At 42.6% G+C, this 12822-nt stretch overlaps 1 protein-coding gene across 1 annotated transcript in view; it reads right to left on the bottom strand.

Moving 5' to 3' along the window:
- The window catches only part of LOC107387314 (cadherin-2), a 53527-nt gene that overhangs the window by 11116 nt on the left and 29589 nt on the right, over positions 1-12822 (bottom strand). Inside the window, exons 12-15 of the mRNA XM_015962217.3 lie at positions 11507-11740; positions 10974-11207; positions 2902-3041; positions 387-548 (exon numbers count right to left, since the gene is read on the bottom strand). Coding sequence (XP_015817703.1) covers positions 387-548; positions 2902-3041; positions 10974-11207; positions 11507-11740 — 770 coding nt within the window. The remainder of the gene's footprint in view (positions 1-386; positions 549-2901; positions 3042-10973; positions 11208-11506; positions 11741-12822) is intronic.

Below are 12822 nucleotides of genomic sequence, written 5' to 3'. Positions count from 1 at the left end.
TTGAATAATTAATATGATAGTCATTTGATCACTAAGCACTCTGAAGTCACGCAATTGAAACAAAAATATTGGATCTAATAATTTAGCCTTGAGAAGTTTTTTGTATTTAAATGATTATTATAATTTGATTGGTTGTTTCAGACTGGACACTCACTGCTTGATTCGGGGCAGGGCAGAGTAGAGGTGGGAGACTGGAGCAGGGGCAGGAAAGCAAGTATTTTCATCATAACCACCCTGGGATGGTTTGAAAAACACTGCAACACCAAAATCACTCCAACTAGACTGATGGTTGTAGGAGACTAGTAGGGACCAGACCTCATCTTTAGATGGACTTTCAGCTGAGTCACCACATTAGAAACCCAGTAAGACCCATACTGCTGTTGTACCTCATAGATGAAGTCTTCTATATCTCCTGGATGGGGGGCTGTAGAGCGAATGGGGTACTGGTGATCATGATGAAGGGGCCTTTCATCCAGTCGTCTGATACCAACTTTGACACACTCTGACTCCAGGGCATCAGGCTGCTGTAACTGACTCAGGTCGTAGTCCTAAGCACCCACACAGAGACAGACATAAACATGTTAGAACTCCACTTAATGAAGAGAGAAATCCAAACTTGGTTTAGTAACACATGATATTGTTTCAAAATGACTGAAGCTCAACCACCAAAGTAGGTACCAACAAAATTCCCCCCAAATTCTGTAATATTTTCTGGAGCAGACATTGACACTTTACTGAGAAACCATTCTTCAGTTGTTGTTTTTTACTTTTCTAAATATGATAAGTCAATATGAATTTCACATACAGGCTCAACATGAAAATTGTCTTCTACCCTTATTTCCTACACTAGCCACTGATAGAAAACAGGGAAACGCCTGGATTAGAAAAGCCAGTCAGTTCTATGTCACACTAAAGATCAGCATTCATGGACCCACCTTGGCTCGCGACGGGGAAAAGCTGTGGTTGGTTTAGCGGCCAGGAGAGAGCAGAGCACGTTTTGGCTAGTAGAGGCTAACCATTAGCAAATCCACAACATGGCAGAACTCCTTCAGGCTAGTGTTATTTGTGAAGATAAAACATCAACGTTGCAAAGTCAAAGGAGTTAATGGTAGAGTAAATAAGACTCCAAATCCTGCCATGTTCTACGCCTCAGTCATCTGCCTACCTTGTACTTCCTGACACCGGAGCGTCAGAGCATTTTTCTCACAAGGCAATAATTTAAACCAGAGACCACTGGACATGTATTGAAAAAAATAGTGAACTTGGTCTTCAAACCAATCCCTAAACAGCCTGCAAAACAACAATCACTGTAGAACAGAAGCTGATAAACCAGCCCAGCATCTCAGCCAGTCTAACAGGGTCAGGTGGTCAACAGTACCAAGAACTGAAGTCAGGTTCAACAGCATGGAACGTTTCCCTACATTACTTTGCATTAACGTGCCATTTGAGAAACTAAGCTGGTTCAGTAAGGTGGTATTTGTGAAAGCTTGAAAATGGTCAAGAATACTCTACTGACCAACAGCAGCACTTAATTGCATGACCACAATCCTCTGAGCTTCTAAATCTTCTTTTTCTGGCTAAACTTTTGGCCCAAAAAATGGGTTTGTAGCTGCTGAAAAAGGTTCCAAACAAAGCCTGTTCTTAACAGTGGGCGGGTGACAGCCTTTTTGAGATTCATTAGCATCCATTCTTTATCTTCTATTGGTGAAAAGAAGTCAGCAGCCAGAGAGGAAGTGCTGTCCTGGTCTTTGACCTGAATGTCATCCGAGTTGTTGAACAGCCATTCTAAAAGCCTCTGCCTCTTGGGAAACAGAGCGAGGCAGCCTTTGAAGGACAAAGACAGCGAGGTGTGGACTGACCTTGGCCTTTGTTCACCAGAATATCAGAATACTCTGGCAGTTAGATGAAGGCACACCAGCAAACCAGCAGGACACTGTGAATGTCCCTGATTCTCTTGAGAACCTTAAAGAGTTATGTACTCTCTAAAAGGTACACCTTATTTCTTTGAAAGTTTATGCACAAATCACTGATGTAGATGTCAATAAAAACATGTTTTCTCACTCAGTTTAGAGGAACACTAGGTGAAAACATGCACCAGTTTGCACTTGCATGGTTGTTTTTTTAGAGAAAATAAGTCTAAAAGTCATAGTAAATTAATTACAGCATTTAGACTCAACTGAGAAGTGCAGGACAGGCGAGCAGAAATCTCCATGCTGCTGCTTTATGATCACCCAACAAATCCAAACCAAACTGTTCAGTCATCCACAGCACTCTGTCGGGATACCAGCAAAACCAGATAACACACATTTATCCCCGAGTGGGCCTTTGTTTGTAAAATGTTAGCTCTGCCATGCAGCCTTCTCTAAACCAAAGTCAAAGTGAAGCCATCAAATAAACACTTCCTCTGCTGTTGTTTGCTAAAGAACATCTTGAAGCAAACATTTGACCCAGACATTCAGAAAATGAATGAATAGATTAAATTAATCATAAAATAGTATAAATGGATATAAGAGACTTTCATTGAATAAACAGAAATTTAAAGGACTGGCCAACATCTTCAGTGGGTCAAGATCTCAGTCTAACTGGTCTACAGAGGACTTGAGGGACACTGGCAGCTTTGAGTATCGGCAAATGGAACTAGTTTATATAGAAATGAACTACTCTCCAGCAAACAGAAATTAGGCTTAATCATCTTCTTTTTTCTTATTTAACACAGTGCAGTAATTTGATGTTTTTTTTAAGAAAATGATTACGAATCAATACACAGAACGAACATTCAGAAGAGAAATTAGGCCTGATCAGGTCTAGTTTCAGAGTAAACTTAATCTTAGTTCAAAGGGCCACTGGTTAAAAACATATATGTATCTCTATGTGTCTGTGTGGTTCTGTTTCTGTACGCACCTGGTCCTCTTCTCCTCCTCCCTCCTCATCATATTTGAGGATATTGTCCCGTATGTCATCCTCTGGGTCGATGAGGAGTTGTTTGGCCTGGCGCTCTTTATCCCTCCTCTTCATCCACATGACAAACAGCAGCACCAGAACTGTAGAGCCAAAACCAGGAACAGCAAAAAAGATAAGAAAGAAAGAACGAAAACGATCTTGTATATAGCGCCTCTCAAGGTAAAAATCATGAGGCGCTTCACAAAAACAAAACAAATTAAAGTATAAAAAAGATTTAAAAAAAGATAAAAAAAAAACGTTTAAAATGAAAAAAAAAAGTGAATTAAAAACCAGGTTCCACAGGACAGCGATGTCTAAAAGACCTGAGCGATTTAATTTGGAGGCCAAAATATTTGTGGAGTTCTGTTTTCAGTGTTGTTGGGGTTATTAGGTGAACAAATAATTTGTGAGCTGTTACTTACTTTTTGGATTCTTCAATAAATTCGTAAATATGGAAATATTTATCGATTTATTAATTAATTTGGATTTCAGAGATATCTACGGGGCACCACCCCATTAATAGGGGAAAATGAATGAATCCAAAACCTCTGGTTAGTCTGTCTGAAGTTCGTAAAATCCGTTTAGGAGCAGAGATTTTCAGCCAACACACAAAGTCGCTTGAGACCAAATCTTAATTGGCTATATTTATTAACTAATATATCACTTCACTTCAGCTCCTTCTGAAGCGTTAATTAATCAACATCAACCAACTTAGTTTATCAAATGAACAATGAAATAATAATGTGAACACATTCTGAGGTGGTGTAATGAGATTGAATGAGGATTTGAAAATCTCTGCTCCTAAACGGATTTTACGAACTTCAGACAGACTAACCAGAGGTTTTGGATTCATTCATTTTCCCCTATTAATGGGGTGGTGCCCCGTAGATATCTCTGATATCCAAATTAATTAATTAATTGATAAATATTTCCATATTTATGAATTTATTGAAGAATCCAAAAAGTAAGTAAAAGCTTACAAATTATTCATTCACCTACTAACCCCAACAGTGTGTTCCTATGTTTAGTGTAGATTTTTTTCTTTTTTCATTGTGAGCAGACATTTTAAAGATAAAAATCTTCTGAAGTCAGAATGTGACCAAACTTGTCTCAGGACCTCCAACACCTGTTCAGTTCAGGTATGTGACTCCAGTTTAACACTGAAATAGTCAAACCTCAACAGATGCAAAAACTATCTTTCTGTTTTCTGAGTAAATGTAGATAAAATTCCAAAAGCGTGGTCTTGGCACAAGACTGGCAACAAAAATCAAGTATGCACTAACCAAGAAACCAAGCAAAGACTGGTGAGTGAGCATACACACAAACACCCTGAGAATTCTTTAAATTGGTAACATCAGATGCGCACACTCTGGGCACACTAGCATCATACTTGATTAAAACTTGAGATGATAATAAGTGTCATGGCTCATTAAAAGAATCAAAGTGCAACAGTAATTTATGTTATAAATATATAAGTGAAACTGTAAAATGAGAATATGGTACAAAAGTCCATTTATGTCAGTAATCCACCTTAGACTGAGAGACCATCTAAAGGCTCAGAAACCCTCTGCAGGTTTTCTGGGTTCATTAGCTGGTTAGTGGGACACTTTGAGTCTAGAAAATTGAACCTTTTCACAATATTCTGAGATTTTGAATGTGGATTTCCATAAGCTGTAAGACACAATCATCCCAATTATAACAAATGAAAGCTTTGCATGTAATGAATCTATTACATGTATTAGTTGCACCTTTTAAGTTGAATTAATGACATACATGAACTTTTGCACCATATTCTAATTTGTCAAGATTCACCTGTAAGTGATGTGGGCTACCCATCCATTTTCCTGCTACTTCTCTCTCTCCAGTCACATTTACGTTTAGTTGCATCAGCATTTCTACTAACAGCATTTCGTGATTAATATTCATAAATAGAAGTCCTTTAAAATGAAACTAGAATAGGTATAAATGTGATACAGAAGCGATGACGCTGGATGATAAAGACAGGCCGTTTGTTCTTGTGACAAGTCACTCCGACAGAATTGGTTTTACAGAGGGACAAAGGAGAGGAGAAGGAATGAATAAATGAACAGATTTCTGAGTGGTGACTGGATATTTCTTTTATGGGCAGTTTCATGGTCATGCGACCACAACCTGACACACTCACACATTGAGTGCTGTTCATAACATTGATGGGCAGTATAGTATGAACTGGACAGTGTTAGTGATTGTGTGACCGTACTTACAGCTTGTCATGACCCGTCACTTAATGTTTTGAGTTGATGAATGGTTCAGGATATATTTCGATGTGCTTGTTAATAGTACAGGTTAGTGATGTGTTATCACTTCAACAGGGGGACTACAGACATTCCTAAACAATCCTAAATGATAAGCAACCTGATTAGTTAAACAATAAATTAATGAATAATCATAATCATCAAACCAACAGGACTTATGAGTGATGTAACTTTAGAGTACTGCAGAGCTGTTAGATAATTAGTGCCAATATGGAGTGCTGGCCTGTGTGACATTGACCTCAGCTTTAATCATACAGTTACAACGACCTGTTCACTTCTCCTCCAGCTTCATTGGCTGCCAGTCAACTTCAGGATCATTTCAAGATCCTGGTTCTGGTCTTTGGGCCTTACATGGACAAGCACCATCATACATTGGTGATCTTCTTAGTCCCTACACCCCCAGCAGGTCCCTGAGGTCCAGTGATCAAAGCCTACTGGTTGTGCAGCACCAGGCTAAAGACCAAAGGTGACAGATCATTTGCTGCTGTGGCCCCCAGACTCTGGAACTCTCTCCCCCTGAGCCTGAGATCAGTGGTGTCATGATCCGCCCCGGCCTCCCTGACTGTGTCTCTCCTGCCTTGATTAACCTTATTGTTCTCACCTGTCCCTCATTACTCTGCCCATGTGTTCCTGATTTCCCTGTGTATTTATACCTCCCTCCTTGTTGCTGTCTTCGTCAGATCATTGTTTGTTCATGCGTGTTTTGTCCCGTCTCTCCCGGTCCACCATTAAACCATTTTTATTTTTTCATCCGTGCCTGCTTTCCTGTCTCCTGAACCCTCCACCACACTTGGTCCGCCATCTCCACCCTCACATCATGACAAGTGGACTCAGTGATCTCCTTTAAAAAGCAGCTGAAAACTACTTGTTCAAGCTGGCTTTATGTGACCTTCATCATCACCTTCTCCAGATTCTGCTCTTTCTACCAACTCCGCTTTGCCTGGGATCCACCGATTTCCCTTTTTCCTGTCCATGTCCTCTCTCCTTTTCCTTACATTTTAAAATAACAATTTATTTACTATATATATTTTTCCTCATTATAACCATATTTTAAACTCATTTTTAAACATCATGTTTAAATGAAATTTTTTGTTCTTGTGAAGCACCTCATGATTTTTATTTTCAGAGCCAATATATATAAGATTGTTTTCTTTCTTTCTTTTCATTTGTTCAGATAATGTTGGGGTTGTTTGTCCGCTCAGCTATGTGCATGTCAGATTAGTTGCAATATTAACACTCCTTGAATAACGTAATTTATTATCCAGCTAGAATGGGGTCTGGCTCCTGTTGGATCCCTCACATAGTTGGAATAACTGATACATTGAAAGGTGTGCCCTGTTGAGTGGGAGGAGCCTAGAGTATAAAAGATAATGTAGTAGAGATCCTTTGAAGGACCATCTCTATGGTGGTTTTCAAGCATCCAGGCCTGTGTCTCTGTGTCATTTTTCTGCTTTTTGATGTATAAAATCAAATTAACTGAAGCTACTGAATCATAGTTATTATCTGTCACTGTGTTAAGGTGTGTCTTGTTCAACCTTCCCCTGGGATTAAAAAAACTATAGAACGGGGTCCACTCACTGTAGTAGTAGATTCAACAAGCAGAAACACTGCAGATCTTAAAACTTAGCAATGTGCTGAATAGTTTTGCTGTGCACCAAGAGCAAACTCCTGCAGACGGTGGTTAAGCATCTGAATGAGGGAAAGACAGAGCTCATTGTTTTTCACCCCAACAGCAGGAATGTGGATCGTCATGTTGAACTTGGGCCTCTTTCTCCATACTCAAAACCAGTTGTGACCAGTTTGGGGGTGAAAATTGATGCTGGACTTAAATTTGATGCTCACATCAACTCTGTGATCCGGTCCAGTTTCTTTCACCTGAGATGTCTTGCAAAAATAAAGCCTATGCTGTCGAGAGCCCACCTGGAGCGGGTACTGCATGCCTTTGTAATTTCTAGGCTTGACTACTGCAACTCTCTATATGCAGGGTTGTGTCAGTCATCACTGCGTCGCCTACAGGTTGTGCAGAACAGCGCAGCCAGGTTCCTGACTGGGACCAGGAAACAGGACCACATCAGTCCGGTTCTGGCCTCCATGCACTGGCTTCCGGTTCGCTATCGTTCACAATTCAGACTCCTCGTCTTTGTTTTTAATTTCTTCCAGGGTGGTGGTCCCCCCTATCTGGCCACTCTCCTGAACAAACACTCCCCATCACGCGCTCTGCGCTCCTCTGACCAAGGCCTGCTCGCTGTCCCTCGTTCTAGGTGTCGTATTCGTGGGGACCGGGCTTTCTCAGTCCTAGCACCGTCACTCTGGAACCAGTTGCCACCCTCAGTTAGGCTGTCCCCCTCTCTGCCAGTCTTTAAGAGCCGCCTAAAAACACACCTCCTCCGCTTGGCGTTTCCTGAATGTGATGTCATTTATGTTGATTTTATCTCACAGCTTTCATTGGTTCAATTTTCCCCTTGTTTTACACATTTGTCTTCTACTGGAATGTTTCACCTTTTTTGTAATTTGTAATCTGTAATTTGAATTGCTTTTATTTTCTGATTTATTCACTTTATTTAACTTTGTACTGTACCATGTTCAGTGCCTTGGGCTTCCTGACAGGGTTGCGGAAGGCACTTTATAAATAAAGCTTTGATTGATTGATTGATAAGAATGCAGGGTGCAGCAGCCTAAGCAGGTTAGGCCCAGACATCCCTCTCCCCAGCCACTTGGGCCAGTTCCTCCGGGGGAATCCCAAGGCGTTCCCTGGCCAAGTGAAAGACATAGTACCTCCAACATGTTCTGGGTCTTCCTTTAGGTCTTCTCCCAGTTGGACAGGCCAGAAAACCTCATATTCCAGGGAGGCATCCAGGAGGCAGCCTATTAGATGCCCGAGCCACCTCAACTGGCTCCTCTCCATGTGGAGGAGCAGCAGGTCTACTCCGAGCCCCTCCAGGATGATCGATATTTTCACCCTATTTCTTAGGGAGAGCCCAGCCACCCTGCGGAGAAAACCCATTTAGGCCGCTTGTATCCGCAATTTAAATCTTTCTGTCACTACTCAAAGCTCGATGAGGGTGGGAACGTGGATTGACCAGTAAATCATGAGCTTTGCCTTCTGGCTCAGCTCTCTCTTCACCACAACTGATGGGTACAACACCCGTATCACTGCAGACGCTGCACCAATCTGCCTATCTCACGCTCCATCTTTCCCTCACTCGTGAACAAGACCCCGAGATACTTAAACTCATTCGCTAGGGGACAGGACCTCATCTCTGACCTGGAGAAGGCATTCTACCCTTTTCTGACTCAAACACCATGGTCTCTGATTTAGAGGAGCTGATTCTCATCTCAGCTGCTTCACACTCGGCTGTGAAACATTCCAGTGAGAGCCGGAGATCGTGTTCTGATGAAGCCAACAGGACCACATCATCTGCAAAAAGCAGAGACCTGATCCTCATGCCATGTTGTGGGTAAGCTGTTTGACCCAGGGCATGAAGAATCACACACGGAGAATAAAGGTAAGTAAAATAATATAATTATTTTATTTAAATAACGGTGAGGGAAACTAAGGACGCTGCTCCAAACGGGAACAGGAAGGAACCGGAAACTAAAACGAGAAATAAACACAAGTGAGAACAACCCGGAACCAGAGAACCAAGAGTAAAAACTGTTCTTTAAAATAGTCCAAGGAGCTTGAAAGAAAAGCGTCTGGACTTCTTTGAGTTGCTTGAAGACGTTTCACCTCTCATCCGAGAGGCTTCTTCAGTTCTGAGGTCAAATGGTGGAGAGTCCCAGATTTAAACCCAGTGGGAGCTTCCCCCCGAAGAGGGAACAAAAGACCCCCTGATGATCTTCTATGAGCCAAGGTGTGAGGGTGGGTGTGGGTCCTATTCAGCCAGAGTTTCGGGTGAGCTCATTGTGAAGCCTGGCCCCACCCTATCATGTGAATTCCTGAGGTCAGATGGCCCAGGATATGCGTGGGCGTTGAGGCATCTGGGAAGGGATCTCAAAACTGGATTATAGATGGCAGACAGTTGGTGTCGTAAACCACCGCCTCTGTTCAAAGATGGTTGCTCACAGTGGACATAAATGGCTTCCTTTACTCCTCTTTCAAACCATCTGTCCTCTCTATCCAAAATGTGAACGTTGGCATCCTCGAAATCTCGAAAGAGTGACCTTTGTCCTTTAGATGCAAATGGACCCACACCCACTCTCACACCTTGGCTCGCAGAAGATCATCAGGGGGTCTTTAGTTCCCTCTTCGGGGGGAAACTCCCACTGGGTTTAAATCTGGGACTCTCCACCATTTGACCTTAGAACTGAAGAAGCCTCTCGGATGAGAGGTGAAACGTCTTCAAGCAACTCAAAGAAGTCCAGACGCTTTTCTTTCAAGCTCATTAGACTACAATGACCTGGATGACTGAGAACCTTCACAGACATTCTTCAAAATAGTTCTTACGGTCAGAGACCAGAGGCAGGTGAGGGTGGACTGGGTCAGGTCTGGGAGGGAGGAAGTGGCTGAGTCTGTGGGACAAGGTGGAGACGAGCAGATGGCGATAGTAGGAGTCCAGGAGGAAGGTTGGGAGACAGGCGGACGGTGGAGAGCGGAGGCCAGAGGATTCTGAACGACGTGACATGGAGTAACAACTCCAGGCGTAGGTAGGCGATACAACTGTGAGATGAACTGAGGACAAAAACAACAGGATCTTTAGGAATAAATCACGAGGATCTAAGACTAGGCTGGAAGCTACCCTTGGTGAGAGTATCAACCAGCGCTGGAGTTGTGTCACACCGCTCTTTAAATCCCCTGGCCCTCTGATTAGTGAGATCAGGATCAGATGTGGCTCTCCGACAAGCCCACCTGTAACACAAAAACTGCAGCAAATCGGGCATCTTAGAGATGATCAAGGCAGACCGTGACACCTCAGGCCACCAACACAGATCCCCTCAACACCTTGGCTGTGCCTAAAATCCTGTCCATAAAAGTTATGAACATTGGGAATGAGCCCGGCTTACTGCCAGCAACGTGGACCAAGCTCTGGCACCGGTCATACAAGAAACTAACAGCTCGTATCAGAGGGCCTGGTACCCCATAATCCAGGACTTCAGAGTATATACCACCAAAAGACCTCAGGATTGCCAGCTCCATAATCAATGACTCAACCCACCTCCTGTTCTCATGCTCACCTTCAGACTGGAGGTACAGACGTGTGAAATGCAGGACATACTAAAGAACCCTGTCTTTCCCACAGTCATCAGACTCCAGAATTACTGAATTCTAGTTTTTGATTATGATTTGTTTTTTTACTTTAAATGGAATTTTAACGTTGGTCAAGGTGAAGCCGATGAAAAGTTGCCTTTATAATTAATTCTTGTACATTTATCTGATGTACATTACCATTGTGCAATGAGCTAATAAACAACACCACTGACCAGCAACAACCAAAGAAAAACAAGGAACAACCCGACTGACCTGGTCCGTGTTCTGTTAGAGAAGATGTTGGGTAATGTGTGAATCTGGCTAGAATGGGTTAATATGTGTAAAACCTTTGTCAGCATTTCAGGAGGTTTCACTGAAACTCTGGATCCTTCAAGGAATTCTAACAGTCACTGAACTATCGCATACATGTGACACACACACACACACACACACACACACACACACACACACACACACACACACACACACACACACACACACACACACACACACACACGCGCGCGCACACACACGCACACACGTATTTTCACCTAATAGTGTGATAATGCAGAGGAGGATGGCGATAATAGCTTCAGTTCCCAGTCCAACAGCATTTATTTTCCCCATTTCCAAACAGTCTCCATGGTGATCACACTGGCACACTTTGACCCTCAGTACTGATGTGTTAGACATGGGCAGAATGCCTGAGTCTGTGATTGTGATGGGAACCTCGTAGATCCCGCTAGCCAGGGATCCAATCCTTAGTCGGAGCTGGGCGACCTCACCTGGAACATAATAAGGTTAAATACAGGGTCAGTAAAAGAGTGCTGAGTATAGAGACCCACTGCTGCCCAGCTGAGGCGATGGATCCCCCTCTACTTCTGGACTGAGTTTTTAGATAACTTCCAGCTGCCTGACTGAGGCTATCCTCTGCTACCCAATACATGCTTAAAGCTCGATGAATACTTGACACATGATTAAAATCTATACCAGTAAGGAGTAATGTAGTTCATAAACAATCTCATGTTTAATCTTTGGATGAATTACAGACTTACGAAGCTAGTAAACACATTTTCATACGCACCATTGACACGAATGAGGGTCCAGTTGCGACGGATTTCTGATGGACGACTGACAAGCTCAAAAACAAAGGGTCCGGTGTGGGGGTTCAGGTCGGGGTCACTGGCTGTGATGTTTAAGGCATTGGGATCTGGCTTCTCACACATTTCTACCTCAGAAGGGAACACTTGAGGTGCGTTGTCGTTTATGTCCAAAAGGTACATCTGAAGCGTCCCTGTCCCACTGGCAGGGGGGAAGCCTGAACACCATGAATACAAGTGAATGACTAATTAGTCACATATTTATTCAGGTGCAGCAAAGACCACAGATGGAATGAGGACTGGTTGATACGTGATGTTCTTCCATATATTTTGAATAGCAACACCATAGCCGAGAATAAAGAGACCACACATCAAGAATGCTCAGTTCAGGATGTAATTCTCCTGGGAGGAGGAGCTTAGTGCTATATGAGAACAGAATCAACTCAATGGACAATGATATATTCCTCTAGAGCAGGGATCTCCAGCCCTGATCCCCCACGGCCCTTATCCAGCTTATTTTAGTTGTTTACCTGCTCCAACACACCTGATTCAATGGTTGATTTACCTCAGCAGGTCATCAAGCTCTGCAGAAGCCTATTAATCACCCACTGAGCCAAACAGGGTGTGCTGAAGCATAGAAACCCTCTAAAATTAAAGATATATATGTACACACATATTCAGACTAACGACAGATTTAAAAGCTCCATTCAACCGAACATGCATGTTTAGGTTTAGAAACAGTGGAAGAGGTGTGTTAAAGGGATAGTGTGTAATATCGCTATTTGTTTACTATCCAATTCTGTGTATCACATTCACAAACTTGTCCATTTCCATTTTTATTTATCACCAAGGTCTATTCTAAATATTTCTGTTATTGAAATGTAAATTTTTTATGTACATAATCGGAGGTTGATGCTCCATAGTCATGCACCATCTTGAAATACTGTAGCTGTTTAGGGATCTACAAGAGTTAATGATCCGTGTTTTATGGTTTGAAAATGAAAGTTCTCCTCCATCTAAACATTGTGTGGGGTTGTTACCGGTTCTCTGGCTGCCATGCTGGTTTGGGGAAATTCTCTCCTTACTCTTGGATTGCGTGTCGTGCTTTAAGATGGCTGGATTGAAAGCTGGAAGTCGTATATAACGAGTATAGGGAGACAAGTAATGCGGCAGGCGCGGTAGATGCTGCAAATGTGCGGCAGACGCCAGGCAGATGTGTTAGAAGTGGCCGCATTGGAGCAAGAAGACAGCAATTGCAAAAGACTGATCAGACCCGTTCTACATAGATTCCCATGACAAG

Source organism: Nothobranchius furzeri, chromosome 16, assembly GCF_043380555.1.
Source record: "Nothobranchius furzeri strain GRZ-AD chromosome 16, NfurGRZ-RIMD1, whole genome shotgun sequence".
Classification (NCBI taxonomy): domain Eukaryota; kingdom Metazoa; phylum Chordata; class Actinopteri; order Cyprinodontiformes; family Nothobranchiidae; genus Nothobranchius; species Nothobranchius furzeri.
Note: the sequence above shows the minus strand (reverse complement) of the source record. Positions and strands in the feature narration are given on the sequence as shown.